The sequence below is a fragment of the Aptenodytes patagonicus genome, chromosome 6, assembly GCF_965638725.1.
Source record: "Aptenodytes patagonicus chromosome 6, bAptPat1.pri.cur, whole genome shotgun sequence".
Lineage (NCBI taxonomy): Eukaryota > Metazoa > Chordata > Aves > Sphenisciformes > Spheniscidae > Aptenodytes > Aptenodytes patagonicus.
In genome coordinates, this window is record NC_134954.1 from 3,483,220 (window position 1) to 3,506,137 (window position 22,918).

Genomic DNA, 22,918 nt, shown 5'->3' on the forward strand with positions numbered 1-22,918 from the left:
CTGCTCACCTCGTGGATGTGCTGCTCACCTCGTGGCCGGCACAACTGGAATAAGCGTTCGAGCATCCCACCGGCTCGATGCAACCTTGAACGTCCCGTTGCACCTGACCAAATCCTTGACAAACGTCGTGTAAAGTTCCCGCGCAGCTAGCACAAGATGGATGTGTTTTCTGGAAAACAGTAACCGCGCTGGAGGCGGCGGATCCTCGAGCTCCCCTAGCCAGCCGCCCTCTCCCGTGAGGTGCGTGTGCCTCAAGGAGGTGCCCAGCCTCACGGTCACTGTTGGCATCTCTGCACGTGGGCGGCATCCCCGTGGCTCGGGGAGGGGATGGGGGAGCAGGATGCGATCAGAGGGTGGCTTAGGGCACCCCAGGCTGGGGGTGCCTGGGGCTCTGCGGGGCTTCCTCCACCCGGGCTGCCACCAGGGCAAAAGGCCAGCAGTGCTGCTCACTGCCTTTCGTGGTTGTGTCCCTGAAGCCAAACCTTAGTTCTCGGCAATGTCTTGGGGGTAGGAGGAGCGTCTCCAGAAGAACATACTCTTCCTCGTTCTGCTCCTCTCTCACTGTGAACCAAGCGATGCTCGAGGGGCACAGTCACAGCTATTCTCTGTCGCAGTGTTATCTGTTCACTTGAGCCTTAGTTGGGGGATGCTGAGAATAGAAGCTGTGAACAGTGCAGACTGGATGCTTGGTTTAATTTCTGTATGGTGAATCAAAGTCACGCCTGCCTTGACAACCACGAAAAATAGCTGGCACTTTCAGGATACAGTCTTTGCTGTTGCTTGACTAATCTCCTGCAAATGCCAGTTTATTAATAGTGCATCCTTATTTTTTTTTTTCCTCCTCTTTCCAGTGTTCCCGATGTGCTCCATCACTCCTATCAGCACACAGAGATCATGATAAAAACAAAAGCAACATCATTTTCAAACTGTAAATTTCCTTTCTGGGAAGACGACAAATACTATTGCAGGGCAGGGTTTCTAGAGCCAGGTTACAGAGTTTCTGTTTTGGAGCCAAAACAGCAGATTCAAAGTCAGACTGCCAGAGCGTGAGTCTTGGGGAAGAAGTCGCCAATGCTGTTTCACCCCACGTCTTCTCTAGAATTTCATCTTGTCCTTTTAATAGATCAATAGCGGAGATGGGAGAGATGCAAAATCAGAAGTTGAAAATAAATACGTTCTGGGTCACCTTTGTTAGCCAAAATGTTACAGAGTGCAAAAAGAATTGCCCCTCCCGACCTTCCCACGCCTGTGGGACGGTCGGGTGTGTCCGTCCCCGTGCGGAGGTTGTGGCAGAGGAGGGATGCCTGGCCCGTGAGGAGGACGCGCCACACGCAGCACGCCTGCAGCACTGGGCCCGCTTCCTAAAACCTGCCAGATTCGGGGTCTGGGCAGCTGCCACGTAAATGTTCCAGAGGGGAAACTGCGCCTTGAGGCACCGGTCCCGTGCCTCTGCGTACGGAGCGGGCTCGGCTCTGTGTGTCTATGTGCCTTCGTACAGGTCTGCACCGCGGGGGTAAATATGTGCAGCTCTCTTGCTTCCTGCCACAGAAGTGCTGCCCGCAGCGATTGCAAGAGTAGCGAGGGAAAACCAGTGAAAATGCCAGGCAACGTCTGCAGGTGAGCAAAACCACTTCTTAAATTATTGGAGCGATACCAGAGTTATGCGAATGTCAAGGAGCCGGGTCACTTTATTGGGACTGTGATGCCCACAGGGAGGGGAACAGCCCCTCACCCCAGAGGGACCCCCGGACAAATACGTTGGCGCCTGGACCCTGCCAATGCCTCGATTTGTTGTTGTTCACTAAAGCAAGATCTGTTAAAACACAAAGATAGATTCCTTTTGTTTACCCCAGTACCAAGCCCCAGGTGAGGATGTATTTTTGGAGACAGACCATATCTGGGACTCAGAGGAAACCTCAGAAAAAGGCTGTTGTGCTGCTAGCAATTGCTAATTACATTTCTGTAGTAAAATGTAATGCTGTTGACCCATAGTGGGACAGCTTTGTCTTTCCTTCACCTGACGCGCTGGCTCTGAAGGATTGCTGTTCCCCTCACGCAGCCCAGGCTGCCGCAGCAGTATGGTAGGCAGCAGAGTCTGAGGAAAGTCTTGTTTTTAAGTTGCTTACAGCGTTACAGGAAAAAGACTTTGAGAGGGGAACAAGCGTGTACAACGAGAAAGAGGTCTTTACCCAAGTAATTTTTAAATGCTTCTTGCATTTGTTGAAAGGATTTAATTCTGAAGGCTTGAGTCATCTGCGTAGCACCTGGAAATTCAGAAAATCCCAAACTGAATAGTGGTGTTGTGGGCATGGGGTTAGAAAAATGCTCCCGTGTGTCAGGCTTGCTGCCTTGGCCCACGTGTTCAGCCTGCGCAGTTATAAATGCAGGACCCCCGGGAGGGACGGCAGCTTCGGCGCAGCCTGTGCCGCATTGCGTTCCCAGCACGACCGCAGCGTGCCGAGCTGATGCGGTAACACCTGGCAGCGCAGAAACGGTAGAGGCTGGTTCAACTCTGAACAGATTAGGGTAGCTGTACCCTAGATTTCAAGCGTGGCTCAGTAAGCCAGGCTGCTTACTGCTTCACCACGGAGCAGGACAAGATGTGGGTAAGATATTCCCTTGCAGTGCAGGGCAGGAGCTCTCAGGAGGAAAAGCCTGCCTCGCCTAGCCCTGGGCTCTCCTCTGCCTGCCGATGCAGCTCGTGGATTCAGCCGCATGAATGAAGCGCCTGGTTTGCGTTTCACGGAGGCAGAGCGGCGGCAGGGGACATGGGAGCTGTGCAGCCCGCAGCGGAGCAGCACGCAGGCAGGGAGGAGTGGTGGGGACAGCCCCGCAGCGACGGGCCATGCCCGTGTGGCTTTGGAAGAAGGGTCTGGGGGGATGCGTTTTATTTCCTACGTCTCCAGCTGGTGCTGCTGTGTCACTGTCAAGTGATGTTGCAAATATTAGGGAGCTGACATAACTTCCTGAGGGTCCCCACCGCGGCAGCGGTATGTAAGCAACTTTTCCTTGTGTGTGTGTGTGTGTGTGTGCACGCCTCCATACAGAAGGGGAAGCGGCGTTTCCCTGCCTTATGTGTGTGCGTGGTTGTTGCTAGCGACCTCTCCACCACACCTCTGCTCCCGTGCCATGGTCCACCTTGCTTTTGCCATCATTCCTTTAGTAAGGACTCGCATCGCGGCATTTGTCACAACCGTAGCTTGTAGGAGTTGCAAATAGAGGTAGAGCAGAGTCCCTTTGCCTCCCCTAACAGGGCGCTCCTGTGGGAAACTGTGGTGAGGGTCTGGGGGCGAGGGCTCCCTGTACGGACCTGTCTGATGCCCAAGAGCTTCGCTTCGCTTCTGCCCGGGTTTGGGCCCTGCTTGTGGGTGTCCAGTGACCCGGGAAGGCTGCGGTGCTGACCTGTGGTCCTTTTCCCTTTCCCAGCCTTGAACTCCAGCTCCCCTCCCTCCCTGCCAGCCCGAGCAGCCCCCCTCTTTTGCCAACACAGCTTTGTAACTCAGGTGTGAAACGGTTATATTTCATTTTGGAAAGTTGGAACAGTCCGAGGTACGTGGTAGTTAGAGTTGCTGCCGCCAGCTTTCAGAGTAAAGGGAATTAGCCATGCCCACCCCATCAACTTTTCTGAAATCTCAGCTAAATTCCTGTGCATTTCTGTGTAGTTATCTTCTCCAGCTAACTGTGTCCAACACAATCCATCATGGCTTTGACTTTGTTGCTTCGGTAACGGAAAAGTCTCCAGGTTCAGACAAACTCCCCATGCAGAAACAGAGGTACTTATTAATGTGCAGATTAAAATTATTTATGCTGAAGATGTCTGCAAACTGTTTTCCACCAGAACTGCAGAAAATTCAGTTGATCAGCGTCACTCGGATGGAGCGGAAGAGAGCCTGGTCTAGAAATAAACACAGAAGAACAGCACCGAGAGCCGTAATATAGCACTCTAGGTAGGCAAAAAATGTCAGCAACGTAGGAAAGAAGCAAAGAGAACAATAACGCATGAAGAATTTATTTGCTTCAAGGTTTCTTTTCTTTGCCATGCCTATGAGAGCGAGCGGTGTCTGCTCGCTCAGTGTTCAAGGGCCTGTTCCCTCTTCTCTCCAACGTTCAGCTTTGGGCCTGGAGACCCATCGGGTGGAAAAGTCCACGAGCACGTAAAGACTTTTGGAATGGGTTTAATTTAAATCTGGGGTGAGTATGCTTTGAGCCCAGCCCCTCCTTCCTCCCTAAATCTTCCCAGCCTGTGTGAAGAAAGGGGCGCTGGGTGAAGCCCAGCGCTGCAGGCTTGAGGGATCACCCTGTTTTAGACTTTGAAACCCATAAACTTGCTGCCGATCTGCTGCTACGAGGTGACACGCTCCTGGGTCAAGCCTTAACCTACCTTCCCCTGTTTGTCTGTCCGAAGCCCTCGTGGATGTGCTGTTTGGCTTACCTAGGGTAGGCTGGAAAGCACAGCAAAATTACCCAGTCCTGTGGACTTAAGCAATCCCAAATTACTTGCTGGTCTGGACTTGTAATTTCTGCCCGTGCTAAATTTATTCCAGGGCCATCAAAGATTTTTGGCATTGCACAAATAGGTCATTCAAGTCAAGTGTAGGTGAGGCTTAGCTCTGTGTTGATCTTTAGCCTGTCCCCCATGCTCGTCTCTCCATCTCCCTTCCCCTCCTTTCCAGCGCTTCAGTGCTTATGCTTCACAATGTTTATTACAGGGTTATAACAGGCTGATAACCGGGTTATAAAAAGCTGATAACCGGCCAAAACTTTCAGGCTGCTTGCTTTCTTTCCTGGGACTGTTAGAGAGTAAATCCAAAGTGACAGAGAAATAAGGTCAGGAAATAATGAAATGTGGCTTGAGAGAGAATATGCCACTTAGCCAAGGCAGATACCTACCATCCTCAGGAGATGAGAGCCGCAGCAGAGTGCAATTCAGATATATCCTGCAATGAAATATAGTGCTGTAAGTGTGTTTCTGCAAAACACTTGTCATGTAGTGACCGCATCTGTGGTGGCCTCCTACTTTTTTTTTTCTTTTTTCTTTTTTTTTTTAAACTATTTGTGGCTGAGCTCTGGGAGTTTGTGCCTGGTACACTCGCGGGGGTGTTGCCCTCAGCCGCCAGCTGCGTGACGGTCCCCGGCAGGACTGGCTGATGCTCTGGGGAGGGATGTGCAGGTCCCAGCTGATGCTCTGCCTGCCCCGCTCCGTGCTGCGGGGCCGTCTCCCCGGGGAGGGCACCCCTCTGCCCACCGCAGGCAGATCTGGCAGGAGCTCTGGGCTGCTTGCTTCGCCGTGCTGCGAGCCGAAGAGCCCGCGCGGATCCTGGGCAGTCCTGCGCTCCTCCAGCCGCTTGTGAGCAGCGCGTGGGGAGGCAGGCGAACCAGAGCAACACCGTTGCTGGGTGGCTTTTAGCAATGGTGCACTTGTCATCTTTCGCCTTCTCGGGGAAGCCTGCCAGTTCGGCTGATGGGGGATGTTTTACCGCACCCACAACCGCCGCTTCTGCCAAATAATCCAGGACATTGCACGTAAAACCACGCGCACGGCACCCAGATAAGCTGAAGGCAAAGGTTGGTGCTTCAGAGGGCAGTGCTTAGTCTGAACGTATTCTGGACTCCCCTTCATATTTTATGGAGGTTGTCTCACCTCTCATTACTGTACGTGTCTATACCATATGTGTGTTTAAAAAATATAAGGGTCAGAATTTAATGTGGAATGCCAGGAAGGAAGGTGTTGTGAGGATGCCTGGTATTTTTGCTTACACATACCACCTCCAGCATTCAGCCTGTTTTTCACCATCAGAGGAGTCCTAGCATAGCCTTCATTTCAAAGATGACTCATTTCCCTTTCTGCAATACTCTTACGTACTAGTGCTAATAATACTTCTACAAGTGGAAGTCATTATTATAAAGGACTGCTGATAAACTGGCTCATCCCACCTTGCCTCTCAGATGGTATCACGAATGGTAGCCTCAATGTTTTATGTTCTGTTGGAGAGAGTAATTTTGCTTTCAACCCTGGAATTTAATTAACTTCCAAAGATGTGCCTGCATCCATTTGGAAACTGGTGGCATTAACCAAGTAAACCCACCCGGTGGTTTCCTTAAGACACTTGTTCCTTGAGCCTTTTGTTTGCTGTGAACAGTCCGGGCAGGGTATCTGCTGGCTGTCCTATGCCCCGCATATCAGGGCGAAGTAGGAGCAGCCAGGCGTGCCACAGGTGGTGCCGATAATAAGGTGGCGATGTGATTCACGTGAGGAGGAGGGATAAAGGCTGCAAAGGCAGCAGCAGTCGCTTTTCCAGGCTCTGGTGCTGGCTGTAAGCCTAGCGCTCCCCGTGGCGTGCTCTTTGCTGTAGAGAGGGGGCTGAAGGAACGTGACGTTTTGACTTTTCCCTGGTCCTGATTCGTGGATCCTGAATCCTGATGACTTTCTTTTAATGCGAAGCCATTTTTTAGATGGCTGGTGGGAGAGAGAGGGATGCAACGTGGCTGGCGATAACCGTGGCAGCGGATGATCGTGTCGCCGTTCTGGCATACGGCTAACACCAGCATGGGAAGGGTGTTATTTTTAAGACCCCTCCTTTGCTAGTGGAAGTGTGAGAAGCAGAGCAGCAAGCCATTTCGCGCAGCAACTGAGCTTTCATGGCAGACGCCAGTTAACCTGATTTTTGTATTAAAAAAAAAAAAAGGAAAAAAAAGGTTTGCTTTGTTTTGTAGAGCTTGCTTTGCACGTGTCTTGCTGCACTATCCAAAGGAAGGATGAGGGCAATAGAAAGCAAATACATCCTCCAGGGACAGCCTGGGTGCCTTTTGTTCGCATCCTTCTCGCTGTGGATGCTGAGAGCCTCTTGCCTTTGGGAAGGGGGTGCTGAGGAGCAGAGGATGTCAGCGTGGCGGGTGCCCTGGGCACTGCTGGATGGGCTGCACCTCTCGGGGATGCTGGCCGGCTTTGCCTCCTGCCTCTGCTTCCCATTACTGCTGCTTGCAGCGACCTGAGAATACAACATTTCCCCCAAAATCGCTGCATTGCAGCGCTCAGTAGCTAATTAATGGAGCCCTTGCTTACACCTCTGGTGTCCCAAGCAGGGCACAAAAGCCTTTTGTTGTTAGGGAGTTAGGCAGGAGAACTGGTACTTTATGTTGCTCGTCCAGTTTTCTTTCTGCTGCCTCCCCAAGGATGCTAAGGTTATTATTTAATAACCACACCGGCGGGGCGTCCCAGCGGGGTTCCTGCAGCACCTTGTGCGGTGGGTGGAGCGGGAGCTGCCGGGAACGGGAGAGCTGGTGCTGCCCTCGGAGAGCTGCTGCGTGGAGCTGGGGGGGGACGGACGCGGCTGGGCAAGGTGGTGATTTAAAGGTGGCGGCAGAAAAATTTCTCTTACACCTGTTTGCTTTGCAGGAGAGGGGTTGTAAGGGATAGGGAGGAAACTTAAACTTCTCTAGCGCGGGGTGGGAGCCAGCTGTCCGTCTCACACCATCCTGTATTGCTGCATCTCGTGAGCGAACCCTCCTTTTGGTCCCGCTCCTGATCGGGTTATAACACGGTGCAGTAAAACCGCCGCTTCCTTCGCTGACCGGGATAATGGAAACCCCTTTAATAATTCAGGGGATAAAATTCTGCGCTTCGGGTGGTGGATTTTGCAGGAAAAAGCGCAGAAATAGAGGTGGTTCTCGGGTGGGCTGGAGCGGGGGTTGCCCGTGCTGACTGACAGCCCTGTGGCCTTTCCTCTCCCCAGATAGTGATGTACATAGGCCAGGTCTCCAAGGACATCCTGAAGTGGCCTCGGCCCCTCTCGCCACCTGTCGTCAAGCTGGAAATGAGGACGGACGCGGAGTATGGGATGCCTTCCACCCACGCCATGGCTGCCACTGCCATCTCCTTCTCCTTTCTCACTGCAACCACGAACCAGTACAAGGTAGGGGTCACAAAAAGAAAAAAGAAAACAAAGAAAATTAAAAAAAAAAAAAGAAAAGGACGTGTCTGCTTCCAGCAAGCTACAGAAAACTAGCAAATCCAAAGCTGTTGCAGCTTCCAGAGGAGCTCTGTGTTACACTTTTCACAGTGTATTTTTCCCTGTTGTTGCCCGTAGCTGGCCGATTATAGACACAAGAAGAAATTTAGCGGAAATCTCCTTTCTTTAGCACGAAGCCCGCTCGGAGCCGCGGGCGGGTTGCGCTGCCCTGCCGCGGTTTGGCGTGTTCGCTGTGTTTTCGCACGCGGGGTGACCGTGGAGGGAGCCGCCGTGCTGCTGCGGAAGTTGCCCGGCGTCAGCGTTTTGTGCTCGCCCCGTGCCCGCCAAGCCAACGCTGCACGTCGGGGAAACGCCGGCTCCCAGGGAAACCAAAGGAGCTCTGTGTCGCCTGGTTTTTGTATGATGCAGGAAAAGCATCCTTGGAAACCCCCTGGCTCTAACCTGTGTTAGACTAGTAGCACACAACACGATTTGAGAGCCTGTTTGTCAGAGAAGTGACAGCAGTTTCACTGCACTGGAGCTGTAGGCTGCCTGGGGAGATCTCATAATTATTTTCCCCAAACCTTCAGCCTTTTATCTTTCTAAAAGGTTTATTTTCTGGAAACTCATTTCTCCACGATGATTATTTTTGTTTCATTTTATGAATCCAAACACGTGTTTGCTGTACTCTAGCAATAACAGCTTCCTGGCTGCATCGTATTTAAGTGTGTTTCTCAGCCCTCTCAAGCGTATTTCAAAGAGAAACCCAGGTAACCAAGAGGGCTCGCAGTACGGCCGGGGGGTCTCGCTGTCGCAGTGTCCCTGGGTGTCCTCCCCGCGGTGCCAGCGTGTGTGCAGGGAGAAAAGGTGGCCACCCGTTTGATGAAAGGTGCTGTGTCCTGGGGCTGTAACTCATAGAAACGGAGATCTCTGAATTAATTTTAACTTCCAGACTCATCTGGTCCCAGCTGTGAAGCAGCGGGCTTTGCTCCTGCCCACGGTGCAGGGATGAGCGAGCGGGTCAGCGGTGCCCAAAGCTGCGCTGCCAGCCTCCTGCTCCCTGGTCATTGTACGGTAACTGGTCGGAGCAGCTTGGCAGCGGGATGGGGACGGGGAGGGGGAGCCATGAGATGGGATATTTGTCAGCCCTGGAAGGCCAGATCCATCCCGTGCGTCCGATCTGGCAAAAAGATCTGGTCAGCAGCACTTTCTCCTCCTCCTCGGTCGATAAGCTACCCGTGGGACACGCGGCTCTTCACGGGCTGTCTTGTACTTCCTGGAAACTGCCATGAAACAATAAAGCTGCTGTAAAATAATTAAATGATTTAATTGCCTCTATTAAGAAGGAAAAATCTACCCGTACGTTATGCTGCTATCTTCTAAAGCTGCCCTAGTCATCAATTACCGATCTGAACTAGCTCTCAGGCTGCCTGCTGAGGGGGGAATAAAGTGGGCGTAAATCCTCCGAAGGCTTAGAGAAGTGAGAAAAAAAAGTAGCGTTTTATGAACGGGGAGTGACATCTGCAGCCGGGTCTGAGCCCTCTATTCCGGGGGCTAGAGGACGCCAGGGGGAAAGGGTCAGGAGCGAGTTGTTATGCTTAAAATTTCCACAGAAGCATTTTTGCGCTGACCTACGGCCACCCTGGTCGGTCGTCAGCCCCTCGGCAGTAGATGGAGACTTTGTGTCAAATCGGGTGAATTAATTTCATTGATTTATATTTTGGGTTGGTTTACTTTTTTCAGAAAAATGTCCTTTATGGACTGAAAGGAGCCCACCGGCCCACTTGGGTTCAGGATTTGAATGGGTGGATTAAGGGCTAATATGTTAAGCTTATTCTTTACCAAATGTGTGGGGTTTTTTTCCTTTTTAAATATTGATTTATTTCAACACTTCTTTCCATGTTCGTAGGCAACTCAGAGAGGGAATTAAGCAAAACCAGCTTCATCAGAAGACGGTTAAACCTGAAGCGTCACAGGGAAGAGCGGTCCTGACTGCTCTAATAGCTGGACTGCGGTTTCAGCCCAGACATTGATTTTCCCCTCCCAGCCCGCTGCTCGAGGACTATTGATCACGCTTCTGGTCAGGCCCTGCGGCTATCGCGTTCCCCTGGGGTGATCTGAGGCTGCAGTTCAACCTCGGGCATCGCTTGTACAACGTGCTGTGCCTTTTTTCCTTAAGGTCTTTAGCACTAACATGGATTTTGCAGGTGGATATTGTGGGGAAAAGCTCTGCAAATGCCATCTGTTTCCCAGGTTTCCCCGCGCTGAGGCTAGACCTTTGCAAAGGTGGGCACCACAGATAACGGAAGGACCTTCCAGCAGGATTGCACGTTGGCCGATGTGAGGTCTCGTCTCGGGTCACGTTAGTCTCTTTGGGAAAGTACAGCTCAGGAGCCGCTTCCCAACACGAGATCCTTACGTCAGTCCGGCTGCTTGGATGTTTTATTTCAGAGATGCACTGATGTTAAAGTGGATGACTGTGTAATGTGTGTGTTTACTTTTTTTCCCCCTTTTCACAGTATCCGTTCGAACTAGGCCTGGTCGCAGCCTTTGTGTTTTCGATGCTGGTGTGTCTCAGCAGGCTCTACACGGGGATGCACACGGTCCTGGTAAGGATGCTCTCCTCCTCCCCGTGCCGGTCATGCCTCCAGCTCTGCTTGCCTACAGCGATTCCCATCTCCCACTCTTCAAGCGATGTACGTCCTGCCTCGGCCGGGCCACTGCAGGAATATAGGAGTCATGCCACTAAATTTCAGGCTGTACATTCAAAGGCAGATGTGAGGAAACCCTCGGGCTATTGCTATTTGAATCCGCAGGGGAATTATTTATACCATTAGGGAAGCAGCAGTGCACGTGGGTTGAGGAGCCGGGTGAGGTCGGTGTGGCGTCCGAATTGTAGTTCTCTATTTTGAAATTTTAATTGCGAGGAATGCACTTGGGCAACTGACGCTGCTCCTTGGCTAAGCCTTTTGTGCAATAGTATCACTGTTGTCAGGGAGAAATATTCCGGGCTGGTTTAGCCTGGGAGTGTCAGGGAAGGAATAGCAGGTGGGTGAGTCACGCCGGCGACCAGCGGAGAGCGGAGGAGAAGGTAGAACGTGACGAGTGAGCTGCCGTTGGGGGACAGCTTGTCTCGTGTTGCCGTACAGGGGCATGGCACTTAAAAAAAAATATTACGACAAGCTTCTCGTTTTCAGCTGGTAGGAAATTCATTCTTAAAGGATTGAGATGCAGACAGGCTTCGTTCAAAAATAATCATAAAATATCTGTGACTTTATATGACAGCCTTGTTGGGCACAGTTGTTTAGAGATGTCAGCCCTGCTTTAAGAACAGATTTCAGTGTAACTTTGATTAGGCAGTAGCTGGTTCCCTCCTGATGAGAGGAAACATTATTAATCTGTTACATATAATGGTCAGAGGGGTGGTCCAGCTGCCTAACTATGGATAAAAACTCCCGGCTACTTCCCCGCAGGAGTTTGGTACGCGTTGTTTGTTGGTTGCATATGCATAAATAATTGCATTTTTTTACTAAGTGTTAATTATGTTTGTAATAAGGAGACTTGATGACTGTAAGAAAGGGAGCCCTTATGAGATTAAGGTTATCTATAAAATATAGCTTGACCTTCCCTTCCAGGCTTAGTGGATCAAAACAATATCTTAAATCGAAGCTGGAGACACCCTTTCTTGACTAGTGACCTTAAGTCAATCAGTAAAAATTCTTCGCATACTTCCCTTGCTGGTCCATCGTAATGAAAGACTCCTCTAAATTTAGATGGATTTTAGGGTAAAGAAGAAAAAGTCCTTTGTGCCTTTGACATGATAAAAAAGGGCTTTAAAATAAAAAAGGCTCCTTAGCTGAACTGTGAGCAATGCTGCCTTTCAAAAGGGCAAACGTACTTCGCCGGGGTCTTCATCCCGTGCGTGCCATGGTGGGGACGGAGCTGGGGAAACGGCTGATGGTCACAGCTGCCCAAATGCAACCCCCCTCTCTCTGCGGCGCCATCCGTCCCACCTGCAACGACAGGTTCTTTCGGGGAAGACGCGCGGTTCAGAGACATTTACCACACCTTGAGGGACGGCTCCCAGCCTGAGCTGCCCGAGATACCGCGGGGCCGAGGCACAGCGGCCTCTCGGCCAAGCCACCAGCCGAAACAGCCTCTGTCTAATGAATTCTTAACTGAGGTTTTAATAGAAGATGAATACCGACAGGACATAGTTATGTATTAAACAATCATAATATTTTAGTAAAGGAAATGAATGGGTAAAATAATACCCACCAACTTAGTGTAACTGAATTTGTCCCGTTTGAGGAACCAGAAAAGGAGTGGCAAGGTGGTTGCACCGTGCTTTGCTACAGCCGTAGCTGAAGCTCCGGCGCGGGGGGCTCGTCTTCTGTAGCCTCAGCTCTACAAATCAGTCTGTATTTCAGCATTGCTTTTGGATCGGGAGCGGCCTCAAAGAGCACAGTCGTGTCAGTGGAAGAGATGTTACCATTAAAGACCTTCTGGAGAGGCAGTAAACTGGTATGAGAGCTACCTGCATCGTTATAGCCGTATCAGAACGAATACTATGCTTAGGGAAAAGGCAATAAACACCCGTTGCCCGGGCTGTTACCAGGAGAGCATCACCCAGCTAGAGAAGGGGGTGGAAGCAATACGCTTGCGCTGCTGAGAGAGAATTGAATTACAGCAATCCGCCTTCACCACCTCAACGCGAGAACATCCCGTGTGCGTGGAGAAGCAGGGGAAAGGCAGGGTCCTTCCTTCTAGGTCTTAAATGATGGAGTCTGAGGAGCTGGGGAAGTGGGAATCTGCGGTTACCTGGAAAGGGCAAAGTGAAAATTTGGACAGATTTTGAAGCAGAGAATCTGTAATTTTATAGAGGTTATTTTTAAGGAACAAAATGCAGTTGGGGACAATAGGACTGGGGTTTTTTTTTGTTGCTGTTTGCTTTTTTCCCCAGACAATTGTATTTTAGAAACCATCCCTTTACTCCCCATCTTAAAGCTTTGGCCCAATTTTTGATCCCTGTCTCAGTGAGATGAACAAGTTTTTCTGTCTCAGCGTCGCTGGAGCACATCTGAGTCATCCCGTGTTTGAAACGACGAGCGATGGTGTTCGTGTGAGCGCACAGCGTTCCAAAACGCTGCGAGCAAGATCACCGCAAATCATATCGGGAAGAACTTCATCAGCCGAGGGCGGCCCCCAAACCTGGGGGGAGGAGGGGAGGCTTTTAGCCTTCTTTTACCCCTTCAGGGCCAGCCGTAGGAATTTCTTAATGCGCCAAGCTAATGGGTTTGGCGTTCGCTGTGGAGGCAGAGCTGGATCTCCTCCTGGTGTAATGCATACTGCCCTGTCTCCAGCCAGCGACGGGGGCTTGGGGAAGCAGACAGGCGCTCCGGAGCCACAGCTGATGTTGTGACAGCCTTACCGGTACTGCAGCTTCCCACTTGCGCTGCCCTGAGTTAAAAGCGATAAATGCCCGGTGCCGGCCAGTGTGCGGGGTGGGCTACAGGGAGAAGTCAAAAGGTCACTTTTTATGACCAAAAAGAAACCTGAAAGTTGTTTCTGTAAACGAAGGAAATAGTTTTGTTTTGGGGTCCCCCCCCCCCCCCCCCCCCGAGATACACCGGTTCAGTGTTGATGCGTTTATTGCTGATTACACCACCCTCGGGAGAGGGTTCTCGGTAGCCCCCACCCTGCTCCTTTGCTGTGCCGTATCTCAGGTTTTTTACCACCACCATTAATCCTGAAGTTATCTTAAATATTTTGAAGCTGACAAACAGTCCATTGGCATCACTTCACACACTGCGGCACTACAGTTCTCCTGGGATGAAACGGAGTAACCTATAGGAGTGGAAAGCGAGTAAGATATTTCTGTTCAGGAGAGCGAGTAGCGTCTCACACTGTAACTGAAAACGTGAAGGGAATTCGGGCAATACAAGACAGAATAGGAAAAGTGTTATTTCTGCTTTGATTGGAAACATCAGGGAAGATGCTCGAGTGCCACCGTGTTCGGGGTGCTGGTTCGATGTTCCGGGGGCCTTTTGTGAGTGTTTACATCTCCAACCGTAGTTTCAGTGGGAAGAGCACAGAACTGCAGTCTTGCCTTCGGAAAGCCAGACCACACGTTTTTGCAATCCTAAAACAAATGGTGGTCTAAGACCTTGTGAAACAAAAAAAAAAACCACCCCAGCCCAGCGCAAGAACGGCAGCAGCGGTGCCAGTGCCCACAGACGCCGCCGTGCTTCCTCGGGGACGGGCAGAAAACATTTTGAAGCGCCCCAGTCCTGCGTCCCAGGCATCGCGTGCAACTGGATTTTTACCTCAGTTGTTTTTCTTTACGTACCTGTAGCACAGGAAAATAACTTGGAGGGCTCGCAGCGTTAGAGACCCGACACCGGCCTGTTCTTTAGGTAGCAAAGCAAAAATGACAGCTTTCTAGTTAAAATCGAGAGGAGCGAGGCCTCCCTTCTGTGGAACCCGGGCAGATGCTCGTCGCTGTGGGGGAGGCGGGGGGGGGTGTGTGTGTGCTGTGCGGGAGCGGGGCCGAGCTGCCCGGTGGCGGGGGGGCTTTTTGGGAGGGATGGAGCCTGTGAAGGACTGCCGCGGCACTTGTTAGTGCTGAGGGAGCTGGAGCATCCCAGCAGGGAAACGGGAGATTTTAAGCTTTGCCGGTAGTGCTGCACCTTGAGCAAAATCCGTGCCTGCCCTCATTTAAAAATTCCTTTATAATTGTGGGTTTGGCAAGAGGCTAATCTGTTTACACAGGCAGACAGGCAAGAATGTGCTTCCTGGGAGTGCTAACAGCAGCTCCACCGCTGGGAAAAGCTAAGGTCCCGTGCCTGGGTGCGCAGTCGGGAGACTCCAGAAAAGCAGTTTTTCTCATAGAAATCGAAGCCATCCCTCCTCTTCCCATCTTCTCCTTAGTTTAACGGGCGAGGGGGGAAATCATAAATTCTGCACCGCTAAATGTCTTCGTAAAGTGTCAGTCTTGAACTCGCCCACCTCTTCTGGGTGTTCAGAAAAATCAAACCTCTGCCCGCGCGGACCAGAACCAAAGGGAGTCGCTGCTGACGGGCTGTGGCTGGGTACGTCCCCCGCTCTCCAGCAGCTTCTAGTAAGGAGTCTCCAAAATGAGAAGCCCATATACTGGTGGACGGGGGGAAAACCAGTATAAACCACTAGTCTCCAAACTTTTTCGATCATGCACCCCATCAGTAAAAAAATTTTTAGCATGCACGCCCAATATATGTATATTTATTTATGAATTATATACATGTATTACTATACCGATAGATACATTATAAAACATACAGAAAAATAGAAATTAAAAAAAGGATGAGATAAGGATGACACAAACACTACTTTCAAAATATATATCTATTTTTTTTGCTTTACTTATTAGTGGTGCAGAAAGTATTTTCTTCCCACAGCCCGATGGGTTGCCTTGCGCACCCACTTTGGAGACCGCTGGTATAAGCCGCTGGTTGGGAGCAAGAGCTGGTTATCTGGGTCCTGCCTGAAAACTACAGGGACCGTGTTAGTGCGCTGGGGCTAAGCAGGAGGATAATAAAATTCAGAAAACTTTCATCAGGTTTGTAAATAGAGGGCGTCTGCGTCCCGGCCGGGAACTGCTGGAGTCAGCTGGGTAAATCCGAGCAAAGCATTTGTTAGGGGAATGTTAATGTTTGGTTTAAATGTCTTCAACTGGAACAGAGAAACACGTGAACAGCTTTTGAATTTCACTCCTTAATCGCACGTGGAGGGGGTATTGAGATGTCAGGGCTTTTTTCTTCTAATATGACGTGGACAAACAGTGAGGCGGGAAGGGGAGGTGCACAGAGGTGATGGGATTTCTGAGCGTCGGTGCTGGCAGCAACCCCCAGCTCTTTCGTGTCGATGCAGTTACTGTTAGGCCAAAACATGCCTTTGTGTGCAACGTTATCATCTAAAAATCTTGATGTTGTGAAATATTGACACCTAATGGTATTTTACATATTAGACATCTGTGAACGACTTTGCGTATGTCCATGGCTATCCTCATGTCATGGATGAGGGAATAAATGTAAGTGGAAATTTGGATTAGGAGTGTGCAAAATGGCTCTGGGAGTTGCCTAAAACCAAATGTGTTGTGAATCTATTGCCTGGAAGCTGTAAACAGCTAGAGTTCAGCCATACCGGAGTAATGCATTTACCAGAAAGTCATTAAATATTTCTGTTGTGAAAAAGTCCCCTCCTTCCTGCCTAACTATATAAATGAAGTTCTCATAAATAATTCATTTTATACTGTGACCAAGCATGGTAGTAGTCAACTGTCATGACTCGGTGAAAAAAGATATAATCTTCAGAAGCGGACGTTTCTGTCTGTGATTAACTCTAGCTTTTGCAGGGCATTTCACGGTCAGAATACAAATTCTGCTGCCTCCTGAGCGACGCCGGGAGAGCAGCGTGGGGAGACTTGTTATATTGCTTTTTATCTGGCTGCTCTCATACAGACAGCTTTTGTTAGGGGTTAGCTCTTGTCTCCTTTCCCCGCCTTGCGGTCGACAACAATCGAGTTCTCAAAACACCTTATTTGCCTCTGTTAATAAATTAGGTTTTAACTATGCGCTTGCCTCGGGCGCTTAACTACAAGCTGGATTTCAGAGGCTTGGGCAACAAATTTCTGCTTGACGGATTCTTGCCCGGCGGTGCCTACCTCTCGCCCCGGTCAGCAGAAATCATGGCACCGCGTCCCGCAGCTCTGCACCTTTCTCCCCGGGAGCCTGTGTTCCTGGACTGGGTGCTTGCCTCTGACAAAAGACAGCATCTTCCCATTCATGCAAAGCAAGCAAGCGATAATCCTACTGATACGATGAAATTACTTGTAGGATTATGGGAGGGGAAGGGTTTGTACGAAGGCAGCTGACTGCGATACCGTCCCTGAGATGGAGTTGTGCATGTGCCTTTTCCACTGAGGTCGTTGGCAGAGTGCCCTTAAAACGTGAAAGCAGGTGAGGGGAAGAATCTTATTTGTTCAGGGGGAAAATATGAGTCAACAGATATATTCTCACGGACGAGGCTAAGGATGGCTTCACAGATTGTCGCGTTTTGTTTAGCGCAAGCTTTGGGTTGTCACTGTGGGTGGGCAGTGCCATCGCTGCGAATTCAGGGCATTCCTCTGCTGCTGCGCGCTCACAAATGCAGATACTGGTCTTCTATCATCACCCGAGAATATCTGTTTTACCTGCCAGGTCTCACAAAGCTTTTAAACGTGATCTCTTTGCAGGACGTGATCGGTGGAGCACTGATTTCGGCTGTGCTGCTCATGCTCTTGTATCCTGCGTGGGACACGATAGATCACTTGCTGTTAACTAGTCCCTTCTGTCCACTGCTTTCCATAGTTGTGCCTCTTGTCTTATGTTACAACTACCCCAAACTAGACTATTACAGCCCTACCAGGGGAGACACCACTACTATCTTAGGAGCAGGAGCTGGAGCAACTGTGGGATTTTGGTTAAATAACCAGTACGCGGCGCCAGCCTACACCGGCGAAAATTTGCAGCTTGGAATTCCTCTGATTACCAGTAAAATAGTGGTGGTCGTGTTAGCCAGGTTCTTCGTAGGGATCTTTGTTGTTCTACTGACGCGCCAGCTCATGAAGAGTGTGGTCCTTGGCATGCTGGGTTATCGGTACAAGTTTCCCATTGGCGACCTGGAAGCCCGAAGACGACTGGAAGTCGAAGTGCCGTACAAATTTATAACGTACTCTTCAGTTGGCTTCAGCGCTACCGTGATTGTGCCGCTGCTGCACAAGCTGTTAGGATTGATGTGAGCGCAGTGCCTTCCTTACAAAGTAATGTATGGCACCACAATTTCAGAGATGCGATGAGCTGATCAAGGTGGTAACTTGACCAAAAAGTGTTTTGTGCCTTTCTGCACTGGCCTAAAATACCTGATTCATGGGAATCGCTGTACACGAATAACTTCGGGTTAGAAATCACTGACCCCACCGTGTCCCGTAATTAGAGACCCCTGGCCCAGACGACTAAAGATGACAAGCACAGAGTACAAAGCCAAAATCCCTGCCGGAGCAGCAGCAGCGGCTGGTTTGCCGTGGGGTCGGGGGTGCTGGGAAGCGTGGCTGGGCCTGTGGGATGCCGGACCCGTGGGCTGCGAAACTGCCTGCCTGGCTGCGGGGTTGCTCCTGCTGAAGAAGGAGAGCAAGCCGAGGAAAGGCTCACATTTAGGGCATGGGGGAGTGAGCGGCTGGTGGGGTGGGGGAAGAGGCAACCAGCCAAGAGCTAAGCGCCGTCCTTGGGGCGTGCAGAGCTCTGTCTGTGCCCCGCTATCCCCTGAAGACCGGGGGCGAAGGAAGAGTGGCTGAAGATGGGAAGGTGATGTGGAGATGGAGGAGGTGGAGGCTTTTCAAGTGCTGGCACCTTCCTGCTGTCGGGCTTCGGTGGGAGCGTCCTGCTGGCCAAGATGGGAGGTTTCTTCAGCAACCAGCGTTGGCAGAGATCAGAGACGGCCACGCTTGGGTACGGCTGTGCATTTCCCTAAAGAAATCTGATGATTATTGTACTTGTCGCTTGTCATAGTGTCTTCTGACGGCACTGCCAGACCTGGCTAACTCTGTGTGTGTGGTTTTATCCACTGCAATCCTTTAAAAAAACCAACAACAAAGTAAAACAGAAGAAAGAAAAATCCAACACAAAATATTTTAAGTGATTTATAACAAATAAATCTTGAATAGTAATAAGAAAGCCTCCGCTAAAGGATCCTTTACCTACATACAACCGAGCAGAGTTGTTACCGCAATGTTGAGGCTTGTGTTCAAACTGTTTAACTCTGATTTAGCTTCCCTGTCTAGGAGATGGGACAAAGCCCTTCCTATCGTGCAGGGGCTCGGTGACAAGTAGTGTCCTTAAACCGCGTTGTGGAAGGAGCCGAGTGGTGACTCCGGTGACTACAATGTGTGGCGATGATAAGATGCCATCATTTTCTGGTGCTGCACAGCGTTACGGTTGGTCTTCCGTGCATCTTGCAATACCGTGTATACACTTGTAGAATAGCGGTTGAGGAGTGTTCATAGGAGGGTCGTCGCTATAACTCAGGCTGCTTATTTAAGAAAAAAAATACATATATCTGCTGTTGGACCAATGAGCTGTTGAGAAATACAGCGGTGATTGTGGTCTGCTTGGCTGGAAAAATGTAACACACTATTCACGCGGAGCTTCAAGCACGGCCCCTGTGCCTTTCCCTGGCAGAATGTACATAAAAGCCAGCTTTTTAACCATGCACCCTTGTCTTCCTGGCTGCAAGAAAAATTAACCTGAAGTATGTAAAGGAGGCGCTTTGCCATCAGTTTGACCGCTTGGATAAAAATAATCAAGTTACAAAACTCCCAGCTATGTTTTTTTTTTTATGAGGAGTGGGAGACGTGCACGTGAGAGCGCCGTGCGATTTTAAAGCCAGGTTGGCAGTCTCCGGAAGAAATGCAGGCAGAAATTTTGACCATTTTTAGATTTGCCCAGGCTGTGGCTAAACTGTTTTAAATCAGGCTGCGTGGACTTGACGCGTGCACGCAAGCAGCTTCAACGAGTCTTTCAGCAGGGCACGTGCCCGCTCACACGTGCCCGTTGGTGAGCGCTGGACTCGGGCCACCAAGGCCACGGCGTCCCGTCCTCGGTCTCCCTCCCTCCCTCCCTCCCACACGCCGCAGAAGCGCTGCCATCAGGCCTTAAAACGCCTTTAAACACCTTCTGCTAAGGCTGCTGCTTTATGACGTACAGCTGCAGGGCCGAGCTGAAGCCCTGTGGAGGGACCACGTCACGCTGGACGGGACCAAAATTGGGAAAAAAAACTTGACAGCGAGCCGAGTGTTGAACCCGTGGGGTGAAATCAGTTGGTCCCAAGAAAGGCACGGTTTGGCTGGGACGTTCATGCAGTTTTATCTGTAAAATTTCTGTTCTGAATCACAGCTATTTTATGCCATGAGAATTTTATAAATTATATACAAACGCTTGGATTTATAAAGTAAGCGCACAGGTATTTTTATCTTTTATAGCATTCACCTGCATGTGATTCATGCAATACATGCAAAGTGTACTTGGTTCAAATTTTAAAATATACCTATTTTGCAAAATTTGGTGTTTCTCTGTTCATTTTGTGTCCTCCGTTGCTACTTGTGAATGATTGATGCGAGGGGAATGAGTTGCCGTTTCCAAAGCCTCCCAAATGCAACCACCCACCTCTCTTCCCAAGCTGGCCCGCTTGCGTCCCCTCGTCCCCTGCTCAGTCTAGCTGCAAGTTCGGCTCCTCCAGGCTCAGCAGCAACAGCCTGGGGTTTTTTTAACCATAAAAAAAGACTACTGATCTACTCACAACTATTTGTTATGTCCTTTGCAAGTGGAAACACGCGAGTTGCCGTGTTGTCAGTGATGAGGGACGCTTGGGCATCTGGAATCTTCTTCACCTGCAATATCTACCTCTAATAGACTAAACAGTTAATTGGAAGCCAAATTTGAATTTAAATGAATATATGCAGTTATAGCGTGAAGTCCCATAAACTGCAGAATATTTCATGTTCACTGAGGAGCCTAACAAGGTTTTGTTGTCAAGGATGTGTATTTGAAACCGAGTAGGGCCGTGTCCTGCCCTCAGCATCACGTCCTGGCTGGAAGTGGCGTGCCCAGGGACCCCCGAGTGCCCACAGCTGATTGGGGCGAGCTCCGATTGCTGCAGCATCTCTGGGCTGGCTGGGAGCAGGCAAGGCTTTCAGCTGGGCTTCGTGCTCAGGCTGTGCTCGTGGGACGCTCACAGCACCGCAGCCTGGGACCGCGGGGCCAGGCTTGAAGAGGCAAGTCCTCTGCCAAGGTAAGACGCGCCACCCTTTCTGTATTTCACTAACCTGAAGCACCAGGTCCTCGCTACGATCCGGTGTGTGTCTCCGCTGTCTTTGGACGTGCTCCCCACCTATTCATCCCCGCAGTTCGGGTGCCTCTGCACCTCCAGCGTGATGGTAGAAAATGAGGTTTTGCGGCTGGTTTGCTGGTCGTGTTCTGTACTCAGTACCACGAAGGCATCAACTGAATCCTCTTGAGTAGGCGTGCTCGGTTTTTAGAGTCAAACACTGCTCTTGATGTGAACGGGGTAGGAGATAACTTCCAGATACAGACCATCAGCCTTGGAGCCTGGGCTGCTGACTTCTCCTCAGTACTGTCCCGTACCTCCTGGTCCAGCGCTACAGCTGGACGTGTCCCGCGTCCTTCTTCAGCTGGAGGGGTGGTACCAAGACAATCTTTTTCTAAATTTCCTTCGTTACGCCGTCAAGAGGGATGTAGCAGGCCTCTCACCCTTAGCTTAGTCCACTCTGTGTCCACTCCTTGAGGCTGCCTCCTCCTGACATGCTGGTTTTCCAGGTGCGTGGTGCCGATCCAGGCTTCCTCCTGTCGCAGGGCATCTCTGCGTGCACCGGTCCCCCGGCGCAGGACCAGCTACGCAGCAGCCAGATGTTATGGCACCCCTCGGCAGGGATTAAAAACCAAACCAGCAAGCACTGAATTTGCCCAGTTTAATTTTCTAGCAGTAACTTTGTGATGACCCCAGTCTCCTCATCCTTCCAAGCTTCTGGGTAAAACTGCAAGCAGACTTGCAGGTTGCTTTTCTGGATACAGGTGATTTGCTTTAGGGGATGGAAAAAAAGAAAATCGTCTCAGTTTCAGTTTTAACCTTTCTAGCGCCTGCTGCAAGTAGAAGTTAGGAAATAGGGGTACATCTCTGAACAGGGTGGAAGCGTGGCTCTAGCAGCGGCTGGGATCTTGCACATCTGCTAAAACGTGTAAAGCGTGACCCTCGTTTGCTGCCACCGAGCTCTGTTCCTGTCGGAGCGCATCGCTTCCCCCGCTGCCTGCGTGGGACCACGCTCGCCGCTCAGCCCGCGGCCATGGCCTGCCTGCAGTCCCTGCTGCCACCCCGCTCGTCCTCCCTCGCGCCGGGCTTGGTTTCAAGGGCGCCGGGCGGTCAGAGGTGTCGCGTGTGCCCGAGGCCGTGATCCCCACGGCAGCCTCCTGGCAGCACCCGTTGCTTTTGCTCGGCCTATTCCATAGTCACCTGCCAAACCGAGAATGATTTAAATTGCAAGCAAGCACGCCACCAGCCCGGAGATGGAAACAGTCCCAAGCGTTACCTTTCCATAAACGCTCACGGGCAATAGCAAGTGACCTGCAAGCGCAGAGACCTGTGGCTGGGAGCTGGAGCCAGGTTGTCTCAGGGGTTCTGCTGTTTGGAAAAGCACCTTCGCAGGACCGAAGCACAGCAAGGACAAACCCAAAAGTCAGTACTCGTGTCCAGCTGAAATGAACCCAGCAGTCACCCAGACAGCACATTAAAACGGGCGTTGACCTCGCTGTCACCAGTTCTCCAGCCTTTTGTGCTCGTGTTCAGATCCCGGGCGATGACCCAGTACCCACAGCCAGCAGGAGCAGGCCAAAAGTAATTCATAACTGGGGACCACTAGTGAAAAAATCCAACTTCCAACTCTTCCTTAAAGAAATACTCAAAGTTCAAAAGGTGTTCAAAAATTGCTCAGAAGTCACCACCATCAGCAGGCAATGTTTCCTTTGCCAGAGACCATAGCTACACCAAAGGGTAAGAGCGAAATTGTAATGCTCACAGCGGCTCTCTCTAGCACAAAGCTGTGTGTTACACACCTTGATTATTGAATACTGCTATGAGCAAGCTGTAAATATCAGATAATTGGTTTGGGGCTACGAAAGACAACGCCCTGCAATAAATATGCTAGACTTGTATGAAGTGTCCCACTCGTCAGGATTCGCAGCTAATCCTGAGCACGGCACTACAGCAAAGCTTGAATTTCAGAGCTACAGCAGCCTCTGCAAGGCTGCCGGCACCGCGTCTAGCTGTGAGAGGGATCGGTGGCTCTGAGGAGGCTTTTTAACCTCTCGATTCTCTTCCTCTACTTT

General features: G+C 50.6%; 1 protein-coding gene across 3 annotated transcripts in view; it reads left to right on the forward strand.

The window, feature by feature from the left end:
- Positions 1 to 20,069, forward strand: part of SGPP2 (sphingosine-1-phosphate phosphatase 2) — a 39,905-nt gene extending 19,836 nt beyond the window's left edge. For 2 of the 3 annotated variants that reach the window (XM_076340859.1, XM_076340860.1), the window contains 3 exons: positions 7,734 to 7,913; positions 10,469 to 10,558; positions 17,221 to 20,069. In XM_076340859.1, the coding sequence (XP_076196974.1) occupies positions 7,734 to 7,913; positions 10,469 to 10,558; positions 17,221 to 17,766 (816 nt within the window). In that variant the 3' untranslated portion in view covers positions 17,767 to 20,069. Of the gene's footprint in view, positions 1 to 1,576; positions 1,618 to 7,733; positions 7,914 to 10,468; positions 10,559 to 17,220 lie in introns of those variants that run through there. The other variant, XM_076340861.1, reaches the window with a different exon arrangement.
- Positions 20,070 to 22,918: the final 2,849 nt, after the last annotated feature.